General features: G+C 42.6%; 1 protein-coding gene across 1 annotated transcript in view; it reads left to right on the top strand.

Moving 5' to 3' along the window:
* Positions 1-4970: 4970 nt before the first annotated feature.
* Positions 4971-27150, top strand: part of EXT1 (exostosin glycosyltransferase 1) — a 326984-nt gene continuing 304804 nt past the window's right edge. Inside the window, exon 1 of the mRNA XM_061605523.1 lies at positions 4971-7439. Coding sequence (XP_061461507.1) covers positions 6472-7439 — 968 coding nt within the window. The 5' untranslated portion in view covers positions 4971-6471. The remainder of the gene's footprint in view (positions 7440-27150) is intronic.

The following is a 27150-nucleotide window of genomic DNA, read 5'->3' as shown; positions in this document are numbered from 1 at the left end:
GCAAGCTAAATATCAAGAGATATTAAGTCTACATATGATGGCCAACTAACGAACGTTGGGTGCGGATCTTCCAGATGAACAACAAGGAATAGACTGATTCTGATAGCTAGTAAAGGTAAGCTTGTGGACCAAGTGTTTTAAAACACAGGTCTTAGAGCACCATATTAAATTTGTTCCTGGTAATGATGCAATAAGCCATCTTTTGGACTGCATGCTAACTCCATTTATGTTTCTAGAACTAGATGAAGATACACATTCAATGGCTTTTGATGGCCACTGAAAGTGAATTATTGTTGAGAACTGGTGGTGACTGGCTCCTAGTAAAGACAACAGAGCCCCCGGAAGGAATGGGCAGGAGATGTTGTGGCTGTTATCCCCCAGCCACATCACGAGATTTAAATGCATGTGACTGTACATTGGCTTTGAATCTGTTTCACCAGGCTTATGCAGGCAGTTAAGATGTCTTTTTGCAATAGTTAACCTTTGTTTTGTCTGTATTTTAAATGTTTTTTTACTGTATGGTTTATTTGTTGTAAACTGCTTTGATGTTTTTTAAAAATGAAATAGCGATATACAAATATATTTATTAACAAATAAAAATAAACCAGGCAACTCTGTAACGCTGACTGTTTCCACCTTGTTTTGGTGGCCTTGCTTTTGTTCCTTTAAGAGGAATCCGAGTTACAGAAATGTAGCAGATGAAGCTTTCTCTTACCCTTGTGCCTGGAGAAACTTCACTTCTTTGAGCTAAAGTGCTGCAACAAAGTTAGAAGAGCAGGGCCCAATAAAAGGAAAAGTGGCAACTGTGCAGACTGATGTATGTGAGCGGTTTTGAGGACTGTTACTTTTCTTGGGCAGCTCTCCTGATATCTGTTTCAAGACAGCTGCATCTTTTTCTTCTGTATTTTTTTCCAGGGAGGGATCTTGGACGCAGGTGCCTGGAACGTTATTTGACACGACCATTATTTAATTTGAGTTCGAGATTGCAGGATCATCTGCTGAGACACCTGCCCTCCAGAGTCAATTCATATCGGCAATAAACACAATTTCCTCTCCCCCTGGGTCCTGTTTTTTCACTCCTTTATCAGTTCAGTTTATGGATTAAAAAAAAGTTTACACCATTCTCACCTCATCACCACCGTATTGCATTTTATGAATGTGCAATTTACAGCCTGGGATTTCTGCCTTAGACTTGGACCACTCTTACTGCTAATAGTATTTTAATATAGGACTTTGGGTTGCATTCAATGTAGTGCTAAGGTTCCATCAGCGCAAGGATTTTTCCTTGCACAACCAAATCATCTCTCCTTCCCCTGGATGCCCCATAAATTTGTTTTTGGGGTTTCCCCAACCCTCCAGAGTAGATTTGAGGATGGCATTGTGCTAGCGCTAATCCTGGCACTAGTGAAAAAAAGTTAGTTGAATACCACCCTTTGTGTAAAACATATGGTGTTATGTATTGGCCTGCTTTGCCAAGCAAAGCGAAGCTGTGGCTTAATTTGCCTGCCCAGCATTCCACATGTCAGCCTGATTGCAATATATTTGCTTTATATATTTATACACTGCCCTTTACACGGATTGCAGGGAAGTTCCCTGCCCCCGCATCAAATATCAACAAAGTCAATACAGAATCAAACACAATTGCAGTGAAGACCTGCAGTTTAAAGCAAGTCAAACCTCAAAAAGTGAGAGAGCTTGCGAGGACAAAAATGGTCTTTATGTCGCACCAAAAAGACATTAAGCTAAGCACCAGGCAAATGTCTCTAGGGAGGAAATTCTGACTGCCCAAAGAGGCATGGAGCACTCTGTCTCCAGCACAGAAACCATGCAGGCTGCTAAAGAATCAAAGCTTTCTCCCTTGCATAGAAATGCAGCTCTCACACCCGTCTCTGCCAGCTCCCCAACAGGCCAGTAAAATTATTGTTGCATTTTATCACGTATTGTGTTTTATGGAATATGTAAACCATTCTGGCATCTGGCTGGACCAAGAGTGGGATAGAACTAAAATTAATTTTGCAGGCTAATAACTTTTGTGGGCATATTTGCAAGGGTGGTCTAGTTCTTTTAAAAAGACTTCTAACTTGTTCGATGGACATCATGACATCTTGTAGTAGTGAATTCCGGAAGTTAACTAGCTGGGGGCCCTGTAAAGTTTTAAGAGGTTCTAAATTGATTTTATTACACTGGTTGGTCTAAGTAGCTTCTGAATAGGTATGGCTGGTTTTAAGACTCTTATATTGTATATACAATACTTAAGACATATTTAGGTCTCTTATTGTATATTGTATAAAGAGCCAGTGTGATGTAATGGTTAGAGCATTGGGTTAGGACCTGGGAAACCAGTGTTCAAATCCCATGAAGATTGCTGGGTGACCTTGGGCCAGTCAGTCTCTCAGCCTAACCTACCTCACAGGGTTGTTGTGATGATAAAATGGAGACAGGGAGAACCATGTACGGCACCTTGAGCTCCTTAGAGGAAAGGTGGGATATAAATGTAATAATAAATAAATAAAATACTTTATATATTAATATTACATATTTTTTGTAATTAGTTTTGTAATTAGTTGTGTTGTGTATGGAAGCTGCCTTTGGATGGTCTTTACTCTTGAAGACAGCTTATAACCTTTAAAATATTTTTTTAAAAATGATTATGCATTGTGCAAATAATTATTTCCTTTTTGTTTCTGCTTGAACTTTCTGTCCATCAATATTCCATTTACTTGGGAGCACATCCAACTGAATTCAGTGGGAGTTTCTTTTGAGTAAGCGTACACACAATCAGGTCTACGCATTTGTTTTACAGTTCTTATCAGTCTCCACAAGTTCCCAGGGTGAATATTCCTGTTTTATAGACATTAAACTGACTTTTTATAAATGTCTTCAACTGAGCTCGTTTGATTTGATACTCACAGATGAATCTGCATCTAGTGTGCTCCCACCACTGGTTTGGGAAGCAGCATGCACACGTTAGCCACAGTCATATCTCTGCTATATTTATCCTGTACTTTCTTATGAAATACTCAGGAGTGTAGTTGTTCGGGGTCCTGGGAAAGGATTTAAACCCTTACTTTTTTGGAAGCCAGCTCCTAGCAGGGTCCCTGTGTCTCCAGCATCCTATGAGCCAATCAGCATGAAACGGAAATGTGTTAGCCACTGAGAAGAGTCCCAATGAGTGTCATTTGCAAGCAAACCTTTATTAGTTCCTACTTCAAAAAGCCAAGACAAGTTGTGGAGAGGGAAAATCCTGTAATTGCAGAACAAGTGACAGTGAATCCTGATGACAGCATTCCACCTACATTATCAAGCAGTTTGGTAGCAGCAGGAAATAAATGGGTAGATACTGAATCCAGTAATTCCAGCAATATCTCTGAGGGTGCAAAAGGACAGTCAAATGGTGACAGTGATAGAGAAACAGAAAGCAGTATTCAAGCCTGGTTGTATAATATTAAAAGGGATAATGGCTGTGACTATCATGAAGGGACTCTGGCACTTCTGAATTTACCACTACACTGTTGTTGTTATGTGCCTTCAAGTCGATTATGACTTATGGCAACCCTATGAATCAGCAACCAACAATACCTTTTGATGAATTTCCCCCACCGCCACCAGCTTCAGTTGGAACTGAGAAAAAGTAGGGACCTAGCTGCGTTTTAAGTTGGAAATGTGTACACAACCTGAGCTGAGGAAGACGACCATCAAGTGTACACCCACTTGACAAAAGTACCTTGCAGCTCAATGCACTTATAATGTGCCAAAAGGCTATGCAATCTCTGCTCTCCCTAGGATGCACCATATGATGATACAATATTCCATGCGGTAGAGGGCGCTCGCATAAACTTGTCGCCTCATTGGAGAGGTAACGAGGAGCGAATTCGCTGTTCTTGTCTCAATTTCCCCCCCAAAGAAAGTTTAATTTCAGGTTAGCGCCACTTATTCCTTTATTAGTTTGTATCCCAACCCACCATGAATACGCCTTTGGGGTTCCACAGATTTGACTCCCTTATTTTAATAGTAGTTGATTAATTACTTGTCCTTTACAATAGTAAGTCCGATTGTGTTTTTTGGGGGGGAGGGGAGGGAAAAGAGAACTGGCTGTTCAAATCCGCGGCAAAGAACACGAATCAGCGAAGTTGGAAGTATTTGGTGGCAGGGGGATTCAAGCGATGGACAGACAAGTGATTATTTCCCCCCTGGGTTCCTGAAATGCATGGGCAGCCAGAACGTGTGCCTGGTTACTCAGGAGTAAACCCTCCCAGTTCCGTGGGTCTCGCACTCCCTCCAAGTCGCTATGCTTGAAATGACAGACTTTCACGTGAAACTGGTCGTCCTAATTCTAGACAGGTTTATTCTGGGAGCAACCCTCCTGGACCACAAACGGAATTTAAAGTGCCGTTTTACTCTCGCTTAGCTGGAGTAGACACGCTAGACTAGAGGCTTGCACTCTCGGTTCCGCAAAAGTTGTATATACAGAGATAGGATCGGGCTGACGGGACTTTGGAGGGGAGACTTCGCAACTTAAAGCGCGTTTCGGCCTGATTCAAGCAATGCATGCCGATTCGGTCCTATGCGTGTTTACTCGGAAGTAAGCCCCACCGAAGGAAGCGTGTGCCGCTTTGGTCTGGGACTGCCCTACCAGCCACGACCTGTAAGCAAACGTGGGCCAAGCTCATCCTTCAAGCATTGCCATCACAGCACGCCAGGTTTCCAAGTGCTACGCCCTTCCTCTTGCTGACTGCTGGGATCTTCGCTGCCTTGAAGGCAAACTGGGAAGCGCCTTTCTCTACTTCCCGGGCACTCCCACCATCAACAATCGCCAAACACGTTGGCGCTGCCCTAGGCAACCGGCTGTCGCCGCCGCCTGCACTGGGGTGGAGGTGGGGCTGAGGACGCCCAGTGAGACGAGTTTGGCTCCCTCAAATGGGGCAGATTCTGGTTCTCCGTCAATCCAGTTACCGAAGAGAATCTCCCTTGAGAAGACCGCTTGGATCCTCCTCCTCAATCAGTGTCACGATCACAGGATGGGGAGGGCGGGCAGATGGCTTGCCTTTTGCACCGACGTGCCCACCAGCAAGCCCTTTCCTCCTCACCCTGCAACTATCTTTTAACCTTCCCCACGAAGCGACCAGGCGAGCACCTTCCGAGGGCTTTTGCATTTAATATACCGCAAAGCTGTACCCTCCGGCTTGGGGGGTTATGAATGGGTGCAGCGGAAGCACCTCCCACTCCGGACGTGACGCCCAGCCAATCGGCGAGCAGGCTGCGTGGATGGATGAGGTCAGCGCCGTGGTGTCGGGGAATGGAATGTTGTAAGTGTAATATTCAGAACCGGTTAACGTTCGGCGATCGAATTCTGCGATCGGCAACGTTCGAAGAGGAGCAAGCAGCCTCCCTTGCGCGCCCTCCCCTCCGCTTTCCCCCTCTGGGCTTCTGTGGCTCGCCAGTAGCTGAAATGAATGGTTGAGAGGGGCGGGGGCTAAGAAGAAGAAAAAGAGGAGGAGGAGGAGGCGGTGGCGAAGGAAGGAAGGAGGAGAAGAGGAGGAGGAGGATCCTTCGTTGGTTCCATCCTGGGGGCCATCCACACTGAGATCGCCGAGCAGCATACGGAGCCCCCGAGCCATGGAGCCGCTGCAAAAAGGAAGGAAAGAGAAATGCAGGGATTCGTAAGGTTACGGCGCTCGGGCTGGAAGATGTAATCCCGGATGGTGCTAACACCGTGAACCGGGGCGGGCTGTTGCTGCTGCTGCTGCTGCTGCTGGATACCGACTTGCTCTGAAGCCGGGTGCATCGGTCTCTCTCTCTTTCTCCCTCTCTCTCTCCCCCCCTTCCTGGTTTGTGTTTTGTTTTTTTAAACATTGCAGGAATGTTTTGTATGAGTTGAAGTTGCCGCTGCTGCTGGTACACCTTGATCATCTGCAAACACCGGCTCAGTGTATGTGCGAGTGTATGAGAAGGAGGGAGGAAGAGAGAGAGAGAGAGAGAGAGAGAGAGAGGGCGGGACAAATTTCTCAGTCTTGCAACAGCAGATTGGAGGGCGAAAGGGAGCTGGACTCGGTGGTTTCATTTTGTCAGACCTGGTCCTCTTCTTCCTCGCTCCTTCCTCGCCGTCTGCATGCGGGAGAATTCCTCGCCTCCCTTTGCCAAGCCGCGCTGGGCGTGATTCTTCTCTGCCTGCCGCTGTCTGCCTTCCCTTCTCTCGGTCTTCCCCGCTTCCTCTCTCTCTCGCTACCCCCTCCCCCCAAATCCTCTATTGTGCGAGCCAAAGATGAAAGACAGGAGGGGAGAAAGTTAAAGAAATCGCCCACATGCGCTGCATCAGTCCAAGGCTTTGGGAAAGGAATAAAGAGAAGGTGGGAGAAGAGAGTTTAAAGTCTTTGCAGGCGGGAAGATGGCGGACTCAAGCTGAAAGTGTCGATTGGCAAACTTGGGCGATCTTTGTGTTTATTTACAATCATCTTGACCCAGATAGGACACATGCAGGCCAAAAAACGCTATTTCATCCTGCTCTCCGCCGGCACTTTCGTCGTCCTTCTCTTTTACTTCGGAGGCGTGCAGTTCAAAGCATCCAGGAACCAAAGCAGGCGGGAGGCGCACAGTAGCGGCGGCAGGAATGGCTTGCAGCACACCAGCCCTGAGCACTACTGGCCCCGATTCCCGGACGCTCTGCGCCCCTTCGTTCCTTGGGACCAGCTGGAGAACGAGGAGTACAATGCGCACACTTACCCCTGGCAGAAGCGCGACGCCAACGCCAGCGTCTACAAAGGCAAGAAGTGCCGCATGGAGTCTTGCTTCGATTTCGCCCGGTGCAAGAAGAACGGCTTCAAGGTTTACGTCTACCCGCAGCAGAAAGGGGAGAAAATAGCAGAAAGTTACCAAAACATCCTCGCGGCCATTGAAAGCTCCCGGTTTTATACTTCCGATCCCAGCCAAGCTTGCCTGTTTGTCCTGGGCTTGGATACCTTAGACAGAGACCAGCTGTCCCCTCAGTACGTGCACAGCCTGAGGTCCAAAGTGCAGAACCTCCACTTGTGGAACAACGGTAGGAATCATTTAGTTTTTAATTTATATTCCGGCACCTGGCCTGACTACACCGAGGACGTGGGGTTCGACATCGGCCAGGCCATGTTGGCCAAAGCCAGCATCAGTACTGAAAACTTCCGGCCGAAGTTTGACGTTTCTATCCCGCTCTTTTCTAAGGATCACCCGAGGACAGGAGGGGAAAAGGGCTTCCTGCGGTTTAACACCATTCCTCCGCTCAGGAAGTACATGTTGGTATTCAAGGGGAAAAGGTACCTGACTGGGATAGGGTCCGACACCAGGAATGCCTTATATCATGTCCATAATGGGGAGGATGTTGTCCTCTTGACCACCTGCAAGCATGGTAAAGACTGGCAAAAGCACAAGGATTCACGGTGCGATAGAGACAACGCAGAGTATGAGAAGTAAGTGGATGCTGTTGGTCTCTCTCTATCCCTCTCTTTGCACGTGTGGCTAAGGTAATAGTGACAGCCTAATGGCTTGTACATGTTCCATGCAACACTGTTAGATCTCTCTCTAAAGAGAACTCCCGTGTAAAGCGCAGTTTGGGCCTACCTTTCCTTCTTTCGTGCCAGCTGCAAAACTTTCATTCAACATAAGTTAAAAATGCAGAGAGGATAAAGAAACCCTTTCAGTGTGGAAGGTGTCTGAAGTAGGAAGTGTGTGTGGGCCCATCAGGTTTATTTGCTCCATCGTTAATCTTGGGGGCTGCATTTAAATAAGTTGAGGATCCCGCCTTTGAACACACCTGAATCCTAAAGCCACCAATTAGAAATCCAGGAGGAACGCTTAGGCTTCCTGGGGCATGAAGCTGCAAACCTGTGCACACTTTCCCCGGGAGGAAGCCCCACCGAAGTCCAGTTGCCCATGCGTAGGATTGTGCTGTACATCTTGCTGAATTCTATGGGATTCACTTTTGAATGCAAATGAAGAAGGTCAAGCAGCACATTCCACTGGTTGCATTGGGCCTTCCTCTTAGGTAAAAGTGCTCCAGGTCACAGTCTTGTAAGTTTCTGGAAGTGGTGATCTGTGATTCATCCTGGATAGCAATTTAACAGTTTTCTTGTAGCTTTGGTCTCTTCCAGTTATTCACCAGCTTCAGACTTCTACATTGTTTCAAGTGTTTTTTCTTCTTTTTTTTAACCTTGATGAATAATGCCTAGAACAAAGTTCAAAGAAAGCTGATGACTTGATAAACTGTATGGGCGTAAAAACTTATTTAGATGACTGCACCTAAGTTTGCTTATCTCAGTTTCTTATGTAGTTACAGCTCTGATTCAGTTAATTTATGTAGTGGATTGACATTTAGCCTTCAAATTTATTTTTCTTGTACAAAACAACTGTAAAATTGGTGCGTGTGAGGTGTAGAATTGATTCAGCTCCAAAGACCTTTGCATGTGTGTTTCCATGTTGACAACTACTTGCAGTGGTGTAAATATTTCCTGTGGTTTTTCCATTCCATGTCTTTCTGTTCTCCTTTTCCATTTGATACTCATATTCATCCTATGGAGTCAATCTAGATAGGAAATATTGGATGCAGAATGATCTGGATGGTACCTTCACTTGGTTCCTCTGTTGGTGGAATAGATTGGCAGGATTTTGAGTTTCACAAACTCTCCATACTTGTTCTTTGCAGTTCAAACACTTTATATATAGTCAGCACAGGTGCTCCAGTAATAACAGGTATAAGCTGAACTATTTTTGTTTCTAAGCTTCCTTATGCTTGGAATTATGTACCAAACACTCTTCCTGCATCTTTTGGCTACTTATGTTGTCCTTCTCCAGAATAACTAGTAAGTTGTGAATGTAACTTTTACGTGTAGATGCTGTTGAGACAACAGCTTTGCAGAAATGGCCACGTTAGGGCTCTAGTGATAATGAGCCTGTTTCAAACTCATTAGCTAACTTTAAATGCTGACCAAAGCATTGAGTGCAAGGCTGAGATCCCCAAGTAACAGTAGCTCAATTTCCACATTAGAAGCAAATATGGAGGCTTATTTCTTTATTTAGATGTTGGTCCAAAGCGATGTTGCATCAGGGATGGCCATAGAGAGTTTCAGAAGGTCATTGATACATGTGGGAAGATTTTAGCCACTGAAACAGCAAAAATTCTTTGAGGCTAGCCCTTCAAATGGGCTGTCAATTTGCAAGTCATAATTGGAACAGTTTGGAAGACTGATTAGGAGTGAAGCATCAAACTAGAACACTGTTCTTTAATCTTGGGTCCCCAGATGCTGATGGACTACAGCTCCCATCATCCCTGACAATTGACCATACAGTCTGGGGATGATGTTATGTTATGTTACAGTTTATTTATATGCCACCTTTTGGTCAAAAAGACCCCCAAGGCGGCTCACAGCGAATACACACAAGTACAAAATACAAATAAGAACAATACAATTTTCAAAAATCTTGACAACAAAATCTTAATATTTCAAAACAACAACAAGAACTAAGAGTTTGTCCTTTTAATTTATGGAATTGGCTCAGTTTGTTCCACATCTGCCTGGCTGTTTCACATTCATAAATGACACCAGTCTGATTGTCACTCACTTGGGAAAAAATAAGATTTTTTCCCCCCTGTTGACACTTTTCTTCCAAACTCTCTTTGTCTCCTCATCATTGTCCACTGCTGATGGATCCTCTTTGATCATCTGCAGCAGTTTCTCTCGTCTGAGGAGACACTCCATTCTGAATGCCCAGGGCAAGTAATTGCTCTCTGTCAGTCTTTCCATTTCTCCTGGACAAATATCTCTTCCTCCTTCTTTTTCAGGCCAGGAGATGAAGTCATATTTGGGCACCAGATGCTCTTCAGCTCGCTCGCTCTGTTCAGGGGCAGCCCATCCATATAGGCAAACTAGGTGGTTGCATATATTCCGTTGTAGCTCCGGTTTTATTATAGAAATGCTACTTCACATTCTCCATTGCAGGTGGTAGTTCCTTCCAGCTCCAGGTCCTCTAGCAGACCTTCCCTTCTCAGGGCTGCTTCAATGTCCCAGGGGAGAGCTTTCTGTAATTAGACCGGCATCTTCTACCTCAGCACCCTTGATAAATTTAAGTCAAGGGCTCCTATGCTTAGTGGACTACAACTCGTATGATGGGAGTTGTAGTCCACTAATATCTGGAGAACCAAGGTTGAAGAACAGTGACTTAGGAGGATGAACATTACTGCCTTCTGTAAGAGCAATGAACATGATTTGTCCACCAGGACCAATTATGCAGGTATATTTAGTGGTCATAGGAATATCAAGCAGGTGATGTTCAAATACTGTGACCTTTGCAGCTTGCAAATCTTTTTTGGATTAATACTTGTGTGAGTGCACAGGCAGAAGTAAATGGGTTTCTTAACTGCAGTGAGTGACTGAGAGAAAGAGGTTTAAATGCATGTAGGCTTTCAGGAATTTATTTGTTTAGAATATGATCTTGTAGTCTGATGTGGCGATCTGAACTTAGTCTAATGTTTCCATTCCTTTAAAACTGCCTTAGTAAATTCTACAGGTTTGGGAATGTCGACAAGTTTCTTTCAGTCCTTTTGTGTTTAAAGGTTTGCTCTGCCAAAAGGTTTGACTGTTGGGAGATCTCAGTCCGGCACTCCTTTGTGTTCACTAAGGGATACCATAAGTTCCAGCAATCAGGAATGTCAGTGCAAGACCTTGTGCTTTTATAGAGTGTCATTTGTCCCTAGGAAGAAGATATGAGGCTTGCATTTCTTCTTTCTAGCCACCAAAAATGCCCAGCCCTGTCTGGGGTAGAGCAGGGTCCTCTGTTGCATGCTATACAGCCCTGTCATTTTTCTAAGGCAGCCTAATGATGTTGCCTTGTGGTATTTTGGAAAAGGCTAGTGTAATTACTTTTGCAAAGTGCCATAAATGACATTTACTTTGGAAAGATGACACCTGCGTAAGCATCTGTTGACATCCCTAAAAAATCACTCCAAGGCAGAGATTCAACATGGATTTATAGAATTCTGCCATCTACTGTGCAGTGCGCTTTCTCTCTCTCTCTCTCTCTCTCTCTCTCTCTCTCTCTCTCTCTCCCCCCCCCCCCGCCTCCTCCTATTCAAGTCCTGACCATGCCTGGCTCTGCACTTAGTTTATGGAATCTGACAAGGCCACATCCTGGGGGAAGCATGAATTACAGAATCCTGGCAGTATCTCTTTATAAGCACATTATATCCATTCTCATACATGTGATAGTTGTAGAAGATTGTCCTCTGTTTCACTCTCTTTACCTTGAGGGGATGAAAAGGACACTGCTTCTGAAAGAGAATATGGCAGAGCCAAAGAGTTCCCTGAAAACAGCTTAAAAATCCCAGCCTTGCATTTGATTTAAATTGGAAAAGGGAAGCCTCTGGCTCTCCAGATCTTGTTGCACCACAAATCCTAATGTCCCTGACTGTTGGCCGTGTTGGCTGGGGCTGATCAGATTTGGAGTCTGGCAACATCTGCAGGGCTACATACTATCCCATCCCTGAGCTAAATTTTAATAGCTTTTTGGAAGCGTTATGGGGTTAGATACATTTCTTGAGTATTGGTCTCTTCAGGGCTGGTTTCTTAGTAATAGCTTCATGGAACTTTATGCACAGGGGCAATGTATACCAAGAGCTAGGAATAAACAACAAGAGAAATGCTAAATGACATGGGCCTTAGTCTAGCCAATCCAGCAAGGCAATTCGTATTTCCTCCTGGCTTGCATTTTGTTTATAAAAGGTGCATCTAGGTTCATAATATCGGAATGGGTTACCTTGCCTTCTATGCAGATGTTCCCAAGTCTCCTAGTTTTTCTTCAATGTTTGATCTTTTTTTTTTTTACAATAATTTTTATTCAAATTTTCATAAAACAAACAAAACAAAATCATAAAACATTCAAAGACAAAAAACAAAACAAAACAAAAATGATTAAACAAAAAAATAAAATGTTGACTTCCCATTTGTCGCAGATCAGTTATAGGTCTACAATATATAACAATCCTGTCTCTTAAATTATATTATAAAATCACTTTCCTCCAGTAGTTATCTTAATTAATCATCAAATCTCATAAACATTACTTTATTCTTTCCACAAAAAGTCAAAGAGAGGTTTCAATTCTTTAAGAAATATATCTATCAATTTTTCTCCAAATAAACATGTCGATTAATCCATCTCGTTAATAATAATAATAATCTTATTGTCATAACCATAGTCCAAATAAACATATTGATTAATCCATCTCATCAAAATCTGTTAGGTCCAATAATTTCAATAGCCATTATTCCATTATCCATATTAATTCCATCTTCCATCTTCAATAGTCCTGTTAAGTCCAGTATACTGATAATGGAAGATTGGACACTGAAATTACTTCAATGTTTGATCTTGAATGTTCACAGGAATTTTTCTTGCCTTGTTTCCTGTGATGGACAGGAGTTCAGACGCTCAGCAAGCGGTCTGTTGGCCTAGCAGTATTGATCCCAGCAAGGCAGGCTGTGAATGCCTGTCTAAGGCAAGAATCTTTTGGAAAGCAGTGTAAACTTTATAATTAGACTCCCTTCCCCCTTGTTTTAAGGGTGCTTGTGTCACGTTAGCAGAGCAACAGAGCAATCTATGCACGCCGCCTCTGAAGTAAGACCTATTGCATTAAGTGTCTCTTGACTCTCAGGTAAGTATGTTCAGGTTTGTAACTTTACAGTGCAATCCTGTGGTTTTGTTTTTCTCGGAAGTAAATCCCATTATGTTAAATAAGGCTTACTCACAGGTAAATGGGGATAGGATTGCTATCTGAGTGTGCATTCTTGTTTGTGTTTACTTGGGGTTAAATCCCACTGAAATTGAGGTGGGAGGATGATTTGCTTCTAAGAAAATCTGGCTAGGATCAGGCTGTAAGTTATGAACTTTTGGGAAAAAAATTTGCCTAGTAAATTACCAAAAGGGATGGGGAAAAGCCTAAGTTTAAAAGCTGATTGTAATTAAATGCTGGCTAAAGTAACTCAAATTTTTCCTTGTCCTTCCCCCCTCCCCCGCACCACCAACTCTATTGATAAGCCCTCTCTACCTTTTTGCAATATGCTAGTGAGTGTTTGACATGTTTTGGCTCACTCTTCCTAAGTTCTCTTAAGAAATCCATCTGCAGCAACGAACTAATTAATTTTCATCAAAGTTATGCATCTCAGCAGATAAAGATGATGCTGACTAAAATGATGATGCTGACTAAAATGAATTACATTACCTTGATTAGAATACTTGCAAACAAGATTTAAGGAGTGACTTGCTCTGTGCGTGTATCTATAATATACAATATATATACCTCTGAATCTCTCCTTTAGGCTTTTTTTTTTTTACCGTCATTAATTTTAATGCCTGTGCTGTGTGGAGAGGAGTTTAAATGGCTCAAAATTTGTAATGTGGTCTGTTTCTTTTAATTTTTTTTAAGGGGGAGAGGGAAGTGGTTATGTGAAAATCATAAGCAGGGATAACTGATGACTTTGAGTTGATTGAGATGTTGGATAGGTTTGCTGCCCTGGGCTCCTTCTGGGTGACAGGGCAAGATATTTTATTTATTTATTTATTGTTTGATTTATATCCCACCCTTCCTCCCAGCAGGAGCTCAGGGCGGCATAAAGATATAAATTTAATAAATACATAAATAAATAATAAATAGGTATATAAGCATTTAAAAATGGGCCAAGTGCTCTGCAAAATTAATCTGAATTTTATAAGTAGCCTAATACCATCAGATTTTGGAATAGGTTGAAATTATAAATTTTGTTGATACTGTTTGGAACTAAATGGCAAACACTGATAGCATCTCTGTCCAAAAACAGAATTTCACTTAGGCTTCACCTTTGTCTTGTTTATCAGGCTAACAGAAGTGTGAAGGGGCTTATAATATGGCCAAATAAATACGGATACACATTTTGACTGAGAATCTTTTGAAAGCATTGTAAAAATTTTCTAGCAAGCATAAGTAGAACTAAACTAGTTAGGGCTTTTGTCATTTGTGTTTCAAGGTAAACACACACACACATATATTTTAACAGTATTGGGGCTAATTTGGAAGTGTCCATTCCTGCCTTTAACCCAAACATACTTTCTCCAGGATTGAGCTTTAAAAATTGGCCCTGCAGTTATACAACTGACTTTTGTTATAGAAGGGGCTGATTGCCTTGCCCCTGTGACATCATAAAGCTGATTCAAACATGAGACCTCAGCAAGCCAGGACTGGGACTTCAACTGAACAGAAGCAAATGGCAGATTGCTTTCTGTATCAGGACGGGAAGGAATTGGGTCCAGAAGACACAGTCTTTGGTATGTATCCTCTGAGCCCAATTTCCTTTCCTAATGATCTTTTAAGCTGCAAGGCAGGTTTGCCACTCAGTTTAAAAGAGAGGTGCAAGTGTAGATTTATATGCAGTGTGTATATTCTGTATGTACAGCAGAGGTAGGGAACAGGTAGCCCTCCACATGTAGCTGGACTTCAACTCCCATAAGTCTCAGTTGCCATGGCCAATCATCAGGAATGATGGGAGTTGTAGACCAGCAACATCTGATACATGTTTTGCTACTCCCCCACCCCTAAGCTGGCTATTTCAAGATTTGCTGGTGCGAACAAATAACTTTCTCATGGTTTACATCTGCAGACCTGACCCTGAATTTTATGGTGGTGTGTGTGTGTGTGTGTGTGTGTAGGCTTCTTTCAACCCATTTTCTGCAAAACTGTTCATTCTTCGATACTCTTGCAGAGTGGTATATGATGTAAGTGGTTTGGAAATGAGGGTCCCTTTACTAATGATAGAATGTCAGAAAATAGTAATAATTGAGGGGTCAGGTTCTTAATAGGCAAGTCAAACAGCAATCAAGGGTCATTGTTGCTTCTGTGTGGCAGACGTGAAATCAATGGGTATAGCTGCTTTGATGGAATTAATACTATAATATGACATTATTATAAATAGGATTATTATTAATAATTAAAAAAATAACAGGAATAAATTGTAAGTGAGGCAGAAGATGCAGAAAGATGTGGCCTGATTCCTTTTTACAAAAAACAAATGCACGCAACATCTGAAATGGCAATATTCTGAAACCAGTAGGAGAACATTTCAGCCTACCAGTAATTGTCTAGTAGGCCACATTCACACCATACATGTAAGGCACTGTTATACTGCTTTAACAGTCATGGTTTTCCCCAAAGCATCCTGGGAACTGTAATTTGTTCAGGGTGCTGAGCATTGTGAGGAGACCCCTATTCCCCTTATAGAGCTACAGTTCCCAGAATTCCCTGGTAAGAGGGTCTGGTTGTTATGTTAAATCACTCTAGGAATTATAGCTCTGGGAGGGGGGAATAATGGTCTCCTAACAATGCTCAGCACCCTAAACAAAGTACAGTTCCCAGGATTCTTTGCAGAAGCCATGACTGTCGAGAGTTTCCAAGAGCAGACTGTTGGAGGGAGAGTGCTGCTAATGTTTAGACTGCATGGTGTTGATTTGCTGGGCTCTATACAGGAATTACTTGCTGGTGTGTTGCTGGTATGTTGTGGGTGGGGCACCCTATGTGACCATACCCTTTTGATTTGAGCTTGTCCTCGTGGGTCAATCACTCAAATGTTACCAGAAGCCGCATGGCATCCTCGCTGCTCCTTGTAATGTATGAATTGGGCCTCCAAGTCTATTTTGAGCCAGTGCACTGTTTTAAGATAAATAGCATCAAGCATTTACTTAACTTAATGGATGGGTGTTTGACGGCTTGCTGAAATCTGACTTCCTGGGGGTTTTCTCTGTTCATTATCTGCTTAGCAGCTTTACCAGGAATACCCAAGGACTTGTCAGTGGATGTAGGTAGGCAGCCATCTCTATAATAATATGTGATTAATAGCAGCATGTTTATGGATGTAGTTAAAACAGAATTTTCTGTATTGCTAAATAGTCTAGTGTGTGTGTGTTGGTCCATAGCCTGTACCTGTTTCTAGGGGTGCTAATGCAATAGCTATCAGCTGCGTCTGCTGTAGATTATTTCAGACCAGAAGGATTAATGAGCATAACCTTATGTTATGTATTGCATGTCCACGAATGCATAATGTCTTGGAGGAAAAGAGAAACCACACTTTCTTTAAAAAAATAAAGAAATCCTTTCAGGCCTATGGGTGGAATCCAGTTGGTGCCTTGCATTCCACAGAAGGGCTTTTGATCCTGCCAAAGTGTCTAACGGAAGAGGAGGGGAAGTGATTTTGCCAGTTCCCTCTTTCCCCTCCTGCAGCTCTTGGTGCTCCTCTCTCCAAATCAGCTCCAGAGAATTGGGGGGGGGACCCTCCAGAACAAGGGGTGGGTGGGTGGCATGTGGGGCTTCAGGGAAAAGGGGAAAACTGGCCCAAATCATGTCCCCTCCTTTTCTGTTAAGTGGGCTGGAGGTGTATCTTTCTGTGGGTGCAAGGGTGCCAATTGGAATCAACCTTGTGTGGATGTTAGTTGACGTTCACGTTAGCTCCATGGCATGGTGTCTGTGCAGAAGGTCTCAGGTGCAATCCTTGGTCTCCAGCTAAAAGGGTCAGGGAGCAGGTGATGGAGGGGGGTAAACTGCTCACGATCCCTCCTGCCATTCAGAGAAGTTGATACTGAGCTAGCTGGGCAAACAGTCTGACCTGGTATATGTTAATGTTAATCTTTATTTATACCCTGCCTTTCGGCCAAAAGGCCCTCAAGGCGGCTTACAGAAGAAGTAAACACAAATATAAAAATACATCAATAAAGCAATACATCAATAAGGAAAGTTCCTGCTATAATTATAGATAAAATAGTACATTTTATTGCACCAACTTTGGAGTGTGCTAGTTCCTGGGTTTCACAGATGTTTACCTGATAAAGTATTTTGTTGACCCTTGAAAGCTTGCAAAATTTTAGGTGGATCTAATAGAAGATACTGATGTACCTTTGTCTCTGCTATTCCTGGGCACAGTTCTCTCTTTAATTCGCCAGGGAATTATTTTTATGAAGCCTTGCCATTTCGCATAATGTCCAGCAGCCTTTATGATTCAGAGTGGAGTTGCAGGAATCTGGCGTGGAGTCATGAAAGCAAACTGATCTTGATGGAGGAATTCAAGGCACAGGAGGTGGCTGGCTGAGCAAGAATTGACATGTTTTGTACACGAAAGAGAAGCAGAAAAATACATGGAAAGAAATTCCTATTTTACAAAGAGACAGTGATCCAATAAAAGACTCTACCAGGCTGTGGATAATACTATTCAGATAAATTACACTTCCTCCCCATAGGAGTCCAGGGTGGCAAAATAGGGAGCTGGAATTTTATGCATTCAATTCTGTTACCTCTTAAGTTCCATTTTCATCTTCTCATTACATCTTATTTGAATAATAACTCTGACGTACAAGTGTGTACGTATCTATGTACTTATATAAGACCAAAGTTCCCCTTGTTTTCATGTTGTAATAATCTCTCTTTGCTTGTTGAAACTATGGAGATCCTAACAGAGGTGCAACTGCAGAAGACCTGTCATGTCACAGGAATTCTACTGGATGCTATCATCTCTCCTCCTTTGCTGCTTGCAAGACCCTGAGGAGTTTAGAGATTAGGCTCTGACCAATCCCCATCCTTGGAAATGCCTTTCAGATGAGTATTGTCTGCCATAGTTTTTAACACATTGCAGTTTTTTCCTTGATTTTTACCTTGATAGGGAGGCGATGGCTTGCACACATCTGCCGATTTTGATATCTGGAATTTAAAAAGGTACAGCCTTCACTTCAACAGTGATGTGAAATTATTTTGAATGGCCCCAAGGCAGCTGCATGTAACATATTAGCATGCAGAATTTGTTAACATTTTAAAGTATCATAGAACCATAAGAGTTGGAAGGGAACTCAGAGGCCATCTAGTCGAACACCTTGCCATTTGTTGGACGTCCACTGCTACAGTATCCCAGATAAGTGGCCATCCACCTTCTACTTAAAATGTGTCCGACATCTTATACCACCAGGAAGTTCTTCCTAATGTTTTTCTTTTTTCTTGTTGTTTGAACCCACTGATGAGGTCAAATGATTGCAAATGACACTTTTTCCCTAAGCCGATAAGAAGTATTGTTTTGTGTGACTGATTAAAAAAAAATACTTGTAAGGCAGTTAATAATTTATGCAGGGCTGTATTAGCTTGTTTACACAAGTTCTCATTTCCCCCCTCCCCTCCGGTCCTTTTGAACAGTATTAGCAATATGTCATGGCTTTAAACTGTTTTGTAAGCGAATTTCCTGTTTGTTTACTTGTTTGTGTCTCTCATACTTTCTGTGCAATTGCATGGAACAGAATTAGCCCTGATTTGGTTGATTAGCTGGCTATGAAACAAAAGTATTGAGTGTGTTAAGAATGGCAATTGAGAAGGCTTCCAGATCGCGTTGTATCTTTTTTCATTTCCCCTACATAATTGTAATGGCTTATAATTATATGCTTGGATTTGTGCCTTTTGACATAGAGTTCACTATAAACCACGATCATATGTAGGTTCCTATTGTTTGCTTGCATCCAATTAAAAACCCATTTGAGTTCCTGGAATGTGTATGTGTTGAGCATTGATGTCTGTCTCTGATAACCTTTCCTCTCCCAGCTGCATGACTCGCTCTGGCGAGAATGAGTCTTTAGTTATTCTCTGAACTCCTCCCATGAAATTGCAATTGGTCAAAAAGTCGACATTGGAATGTGAATGCAAATCGATGGTCTAAGTTTTTTTGTTTTCTTTTGTTTAGGAAATGGTATGAAATGATTTGTACATATGACACACATTTTAGATCAGGAGACTTTATGGGGGGTTGAACCTGTTGATCCAATGTGCGCTGTGCACAGCTGGCAAGGTGAGATGTACAGCACAACCCTATGCATGTTTACTTGTAAATAAGTCAGACTGAGTTCAATTGAGTTCAGTGGGGCTTACATAGGTAAGCGTGCATCAGATTGCAGCCTTAATCCTTGGGCTGCAGTCTTAAATGCAGAGGTCTGCAAATATTGTCTTGGCTTTCTAGCTAACCTGTATTTTTTCCTCACCATCAACTGCTTTCCAAGTTTTGGGGCTTCGGGGGAGAGACAGGGATTCTTCACTTCTGCTGGGGTATGGAGAAAGGAAGAGAGATTTACTCCCCCAGACTTTGGCACAATTCTTTTGCAGGTCTAGAGAAGGCATCAAACAGTACAGAACTCTTGTGTTGCTTCTTACCTTATCCAAACCAGGGGAATACTCACATAGCAAGTGGATTCATTGATGCCTGCCTAAATACACTTGCTAAGCAGCAAATCCCCCTGGAAATTAGTGGGGCTTTGAAGTAAACATTGAATAGTATCAGGCTGCAGAAATGGCGCTAGTAACTTGTTCAGTACCTGCGGGTGTAGGTGTGCACATGTGCAACTTAAGAGTGAAACAGGCAAACTGGCTGCTGTCCTCCCCTGTCTCCAATGCTTGTAATTTAACACAACATGCTTATGACTTCTACGAATGTAACTGCAGGGTACATCGCGCTTACTGCCTGCCTCCTTTTTTTAAAATGGGGCACCAAATAACCTAAAGTCAGCTCCAAGAAAACCTGGATTCTAGTACTTTCTGTATATTAAGTAGGGTCAGGCATATAAATCAACACAAAGTTTTGTGTGGTTTGAAGACAGAGGATACAGCAACCTTGTTGAAGCTAAGAAAGCCTGGGTTTAGTTGGTGCTTGGTGGCAGACCACTTGGGAACCCTCTGTCTACCACCTTAAGTCCCATTATGAAAGACATATTTAAAAACTCTGCAAATGCTATTGTGCTCCTTCTAAGCATGGACAAAACACTATGCCGGGTGCTGCAGCCTCTCCTTTGGACCCGGATATTTTTGCATTGCCAATAACTCACAATGCGCTTCTTCCCCCCCCCCACCCCATTTGTGTGGAATACAAATGGCCTTGCCTATAGGTACCTGGGCAGTCGGTCCTGTGAAAAGATGTCATAAAAGGATCTGGAGGCCTCAGCGTTTTCCTCTCGAGAATGACTTCTTTGGGTTTTTTTTTTTTTGCATCCACAGATAACTGCAGGCACATTTGATAGCAGTATCTGATTTACAGGTGCGGCTGGGGAGTTTGATGTTTAACTGTGGCAAAGTGTGCCATCCAAAATTGCACCCGTTATCTTCCACAGGTGCCAAATTGGAGGTTGCCTCTGCAAATCAAACTCATTATTTGCAGATGAAGGGGAGAACAATCCTGGGTTTTACAGCATGGAGATTGCACTTCAGAAGGCAAAAATGCTTTGCTTTCTTTTCACATAGACAGCCCATATGTGGTGGGGTTTCTTTCTGTTTGATTTGCCATCCACTATTGCGCAGGGCGCTAGTGGAGGAGGCCTTTTTAAAAAACAAACAAATAAATTTGCCTAATCCAAGTGGGGAAATATAATTATAGGATTTATTTTGTGTGGTGTGATTTTTTTACATGCCTTTTTTTTTAAATGATGCATTTTTGTTCCTATGGCGGCGGATGGAGCGGGATGATGGTGGGCTTCAAAATCCTTCATTCAGAACAAGAAAAAAAAACAAGGAGCCTGATGGCACCAGAGGAGGCAAATAATCGATGAAGCTAAAAATTAATATAAGCATGTAGTTCATCATGAAGGCCACTAGACTCATTATGGATGTAAGGAAACCTGTTTGTAACTTTTATTAATTGTCAGATTCTCTTATCTTTTGTGGTAGGCAATTAAGTGAAACTCTTGATGCAGCCACAGTATGAATACTAAAACAACTGTTATAAGAGAATGACAGAAGGTGAGCACAATCATCATGTGGTGGAGGAGCAGTGGGGAGTGTAGTCTTCTTTCTGGGCTCACTCGGGGCTTTGTGTGCTTCATGTGCAGTCCTGTATCGTATGTGAGGGAGCCTCATTTGCACGATCATGTGACCTCATTTCTAAAAATGGGGGACTATGTGTCTTGCCCTCTGCATGAAGCTGCTTCCTTGCACTATCTTGTCTGTGGTGGAGGAGAGGTCCTCACACTTGCTCTTCAGCCGCACAAACAGGACTGCCAGGTCGGTATGTCTACTAATGATCCATTGCCATTGACCGCCAGTGCAGATGTAATGCCATCTGTTCACCAAAAGGTGATTGGGAATGCCTTAAGGTAGGAGATCTTAAACTGTGGTCTGTCAGCTTCATTTATGTGGTCCACATTGTGTCTGTGTATTTGTGGATGAAGATGGAAGATGGCACATCCATCACATTGAATATTCATACTGAGTTTTTAATTGTATGTTTGCTTTTTTATTTTGTATCTTGCGTTTTATTACGTTAAAATTTGAATTCTATGAAATTCCAGTTGTATTACCATATATTCACTAATAGGCAAAAAACCTTGCTGTTTAAGAATGTACCTATAGCCAAAATATATATCAAACTTTAAAAAGCAGGGAAATTGGGCAGCTATAGTGAATGCACCAGGGGAGCAGGAGACCTGACCTCCTCTCTGAGATATTGTGCTTCCTTACAAATTGGTCAGAATGCAAACACCATTTGGGTTGGTCTTTCACAGTCCAATCCACTTCCTGTGTAGCTTGGAAGAATTGTGCCTCTGAGCACATGAAAGTTTTTTTCTGTGTCTTTTTACACTTCGAACTGTCAATTCTCTCTGACTGTTTTGTGTATCGACATGAAAATTTAGAGGGTTGTGAAGCAAGCATTTCTGAGTTCAGGACTATATGTTTTGTGAGGTTTTGTTTTGAAATGAGCTTATGGGAAGCATCAGAATGGCATGGGGGTATTTTCAATTTAGCATTGCGGAATGTGAAAAATCCATGCTGATTATCGTATACAGCCACTCTCATGGCTGTATAATAAGAAATAAAAGAAGCAGTACAAGTACAATTAAAAATCATGCAGCACCTAGCACAGTGCATTACAATTGCTACAACAGGCGGAAAAATCTTAACTGTGATGATGTCACACCAGCTTCAGAGGGAGAGTACCTCTGAGGCCCAGGGCAGCTTTGAGGGCCACCCCACTCTCTTCCCTAGCTTCGAGCTGTATAGGGACTTGTCTAGGGTTGCCAGGTTCTTGGCCTGAGACTGATCCTGTATCTTTAGGAGAAGAGAATGTCAGCCAAGTGCAGGTGTTCTTGCAACTCTAATGGGAAAAACCACACGGTGGAATTCTCCCTCTCCCCTCCACAACTTGTAAAGGTACAGAAGACCTCTTGGTTGCGGCCTCCAAGAGATCTTCTGTATCTTTAAAAGTTGTGGAGGGGGGAGGGAGAATTCCACCTTGTGGTTTTTCCCATTACAGAGTTGCAAGAACACCTGCACTTGGCTGACATTCTCTTCTCCTAAAGATACAGGATCAGTCTCAGGCCATGGACCTGGCAACCCTAGACTTGTCCCTTTTGTGGTGAAACTCATTGAGGGTTAGAAAGGAAGGTGTCTTGCTATTTTCTGACCCTCTCTAGTTCTCAGTGGAAGACCTGGGAAATTCTACTGCCTTGTAGTCTGGGAGAAGGCTGAGGGTTCTTGCCAGGCTTAAAAATGCTGATGGCAGTTTACAGTGACTACAGTGCACAATCATTACATTTACATGTGCTGGATACAGGCCTTATCCCCATTTCATCCACACAGAGTTCTTGTTTAGCTTCTTTCTGTTTTGAATATTATATATCTCATTGTTGATGAATGCTGATGAAGGTTAAAGAGGAAAGCACAAATGTAGGATTACAGCTGAATGTCAAGAAGACTAAAGTAATAACAGATTTATATAACTGTAAAGTTGACAACGAGGACATTGAACTTGTCAAGGATTATACCTTGGCACAGTCATTAACCACAATAGAGACAACAGTCAAGAAATCAGAAGAAGGCTAGAACTGGTGAGGGCAGCTCTGAGAGAACTAGAAAAGGTCCTCAAATGCAAAGATATATCACTGAACACCAAAGTCAGGATCATTCAGACCATGGTATTCCTGATTTATATGTATGGATGTGAAAGTTGGACAGTGAAAAAAGCGGATAAGAGAAAAACAAACTCATTTGAAATGTGGTGTTGGAGGAGAGCTTTGTGCATACCATGGACTACAAAAAAGACAAATAATTGGGTGTTAGAACAAATTAAACCAGAACTATCACTAGAAGCTAAAATGATGAAACTGAGGTTATCATACTTTGGACACATAATGCGAAGACATGATTCACTAGAAAAGACAATAATGCTGGGGAAAAACAGAAGGAAGTAGAAAAAGAGGAAAGCCAAACAAGAGATGGATTGATTCCATAAAGGAAGCCACAGACCTGAACTTACAAGATCTGAACAGGGTGGTTCATGACAGATGCTCTTGGAGGTCACTGATTCATAGGGTCGCCATAAGTCGTAATCGACTTGAAGGCACATAACAACAACATATCTCATTGTATATTTTCCGTTCATGTTGTGAAGTTTATGTGTTTTTGTATAATCCATCCGTCTATTGTGCTTTATTTAAGTATGTGCATATGCATTGCACATTGTTTTTGATTATTGCCTCTCCCTCCCATCTGTTGTCTCATTTTTCCACCACCCCTTCCTTTGCGTCTAAATTTAAGCTGCAGATTTACCTAGGAAAAGACCCCACTGAATACAGTAGGACTTCCTTCCAAGTAAATATTCATAGATTTATGTTGTAAGATTGTAAACTCTTTGGGACAGGGATTTGTATCTTTTGCTGTAATGGCTACAAGCAATAGATATATATTGTATCATATACTTTGCTTGTTACTCATTAATGCATGACGAACAAAGGAGAGCAACAGAGATGGCTGTCAAGTCCTGTTAGGAAAGAGTGAAGTAGTTGGGCATGCTTACCCTGGAGAAGAGATAATTAAGAGGTGATATGATGGCCATTTCCCAATATTTGGAGCACTGTCATATAGATGATGGAGCAAATTTGTTCTGTGCAGTTCCAGAGGGTAGGTCCTGAACCAGTGGATTCAAATTACAAGAAAAAGTAAGCATTAGGAATAACCTCTTGGTGGTGCAAGCTGTTAATCAGTGGAGCAGACTACCTTGAAATGTAATGGGCTCTCCTTTGCTTAGAGGTCTTTAAGATGAAAGTAGATGGCTACCTACCAGGGATGCTGTAGCAGTGGGTTTCTTGCACTGGCAGGGGCTTAGACTAGATGATCTTTGAGGTGCCTTCCAACTCTGATTTTTTTTTTTTTACTGGTATGGAGATGCTGTTCCTGTGAGTGGAATCCTCACTAGAGGAAGGGTAGAGGTAATTTTGCTGATTCTTCCTTCCCCTTTTAGCCCCTTTGGTTGGGGGACCCCCCCTAGAGTATAGGAGGTGGCACAGGGGAAAGAGCAATAGGTGAAAATTGCCTCTCTCGCTACATCATCTTCCAGTTGGACGTCTCTGCTGGCTCTTAGTCCTTTCTGTTTGCGGAAGGAATGCTCTGGATCCAACTCCTTGTGTACATAAAACAACAAATAATTGTTCCTTCTCGGTGTGGGGGGGAAAACCGTGGTACACCACTCAAAAATCTTCATGAGCTTTGATAGTATGACAACTGGAGGGCAGAAGTAGCAGTTGCGGCCATCACATTTTCAGATATGTGTCCACAAACAACAGGACTGAAACCATTTTCTGTTTAAATGACAGTGGGCAAATATTGAGAGATGGGCTTAATGAAAACTCCCAGCCACAAAGCTATGCTAGGGGGAATGCATGTTGCTCATTCCAGCTGAGGAGATAGGAGACGGCACAGTGGCAAGCTTTTTTTTAATTGTTCTCACATGCATATATGTTTGTTTGAGCTATTTTTAAAAAAAGGGAAGGAAGATGAGGCTAAGACTGTATAATTCTAACTGCATAAGAACAAATTGTGAAGTGCAATGGGCAGGTGATCCAGAGAGAGAATGGCTGACAACTCTGCTATAAATCAAGTCCTTCTGGAGCTACAGCTCCAGTGCTGTGCATGCATGCACGAAAGCAAATGTGTACAGTTCTGGTCGCCTCATCTCAAAAAGGATATTATAGAGTTGGAAAAGGTTCAGAAGAGGGCAACCAGAATGATCAAGGGGATGGAGCGAGTCCCTTACGAGGAAAGGTTGCAGCATTTGGGGCTTTTTAGTTTAGAGAAAAGGCAGGTCAGAGGAGACATGATAGAAGTGTATAAAATTATGCATGGCATTGAGAAAGTGGATAGAGAAAAGTTCTTCTCCCTCTCTCATAATACTAGAACTCGTGGACATTCAAAGAAGCTGAATGTTGGAAGATTCAGGACAGACAAAAGGAAGTACTTTTTTACTCAGCGCATAGTTAAACTATGGAATTTGCTCCCACAAGATGCAGTAATGGCCACCAGCTTGGACGGCTTTAAAAGAAGATTAGACAAATTCATGGAGGACAGGGCTATCAATGGCTACTAGCCATGATGGCTGTGCTGTGCCACCCTAGTCAGAGGCGATATGCTTCTGAAAACCAGTTGCCGGAAGCCTCAGGAGGGGAGAGTGTTCTTGCACTCGGGTCCTGCTTGCGGGCTTCCCCCAGGCACCTGGTTGGCCACTGTGAGAACAGGATGCTGGACTAGATGGGCCACTGGCCTGCTCCAGGAGGCTCTTCTTATGTTCTTATGTTCTCACTGAACCCACTTCTGACTAAAGATACATAAGATTGTGCTTCAAGCAAAATCTCTGTTGGCATCTCTAGAACGAGTATGATTCAGGGTAGGAAGGAGAGGTAGACCATTTACACCTCCCTATTTAGTTAAGATTTCACATTAAAAAGTCATGGGCTTATCTCTAGCTACTGCTGTTTGGAAGAGCTGTCGGGTTTGCCATCGTGTTTGTGGCTTTGCAAGAGTAATTGTTTTCCATTTAGTCTGCCTTTTCTTTGCAGTGAGTTCATGGGTCATTATTCTTACCCACAAGGAGAGGTGAGCTAGCTACAGGCTGTGATGTCAAACATTGCTGGCAGGACTGGTAAAAAACCTGGTGGTAATCACCACCTTGATTACCAATTTGCTGATCATGCCTGGGATGTGTTTTCCTCAAGGGGCCACAATCCCAGTGAAGTGCAGTTAGCACTTTCTGTTATTAGCTGATATGGGTGGCTTGGCTCATTGAGATGGCAGGTAGACTCTCTCCATAGAAATTAGTGGGCCACCCTAATCTTTCCTTAGCTCTGCCTCCTCTTCCTCCTTCACCATCACTGCTATTGTCAGGAGCGTGGGTGAGCCCTCAGTCACCACTGCAATGAGGAAAAAGAGGTGTCATGTTTATCAACTTAAAGTTGAGCTAAGTTCCTGCATTGCCACATGGTCTCTGGTTCCATAAATTCTTGTTGGTGTCTTGCATTTGAAATTCTTTCCCTGCTAAGATCATATGGAATAGAATTCACAACAGTACTTATACTAATAATCCACAGTATCCTCCCAAATGTCATTGCAGTGGGACATTTAAATTAAAAAGGCCACTGTCACACATAACTAGGGAGTTTCAGATAAGTGATAATAGGTGCATGGTTCCTTACTGTGTTCCAAACTTCACAAGAGCCTTGAGGTTACCTACTTCCTCTGCAAAAAACAAGGATGGCCCTGAAGTATTTCTTTTTAAAGTCAGACAGAGGATGCCTGGGAACTGTTGTCTGTGAAATAAGATGTTTTAGTTTGATGCGTGATTGCAGTGTGCAGAATCCGCCTTTTGTATCAGCCAGCTGCTTGAAAATCTCATACCTGACACCACTGCTGCTTGAATGCACCCAACTGCTTCCAGAATGCATTTTTTCTTGTATCTAGTTCTTTTTTCTTCTAAGGAGGTAACGTATGCATATTCTGTTATGGCAGAAGTTTTGGTAATGTTTAAGAAAAGTCGTGGCTTGCTTAATACAAGTAACTTACCTCATTGAACATCATGTGTAGTTTTGTTGCACTGCATTCCTGTGAGCTTTTCCCCACCTTATCTTCTAGGTCAAGGATTCCCAAACTGTGGTCTGTAGACCCCAAGTGGCCTGCAAGCTGCATTCAGGTGGTTTATGGCATGTCTGTGATTTGTGGCTGAAAATGGGAGACAGCCCATCTGTTGCACTGAATATTTAGATTGATTTTTAATTGTATTTGTATTGCTTAATTTATTTATTCTATTGTATTTTGCTATGTTACAATTTGAATTC

The sequence above is a fragment of the Rhineura floridana genome, chromosome 1 (genome assembly GCF_030035675.1).
Source record: "Rhineura floridana isolate rRhiFlo1 chromosome 1, rRhiFlo1.hap2, whole genome shotgun sequence".
Taxonomy (NCBI): Eukaryota; Metazoa; Chordata; class Lepidosauria; order Squamata; family Rhineuridae; genus Rhineura; species Rhineura floridana.
This window is presented reverse-complemented; position numbering and strand designations above follow the sequence as displayed.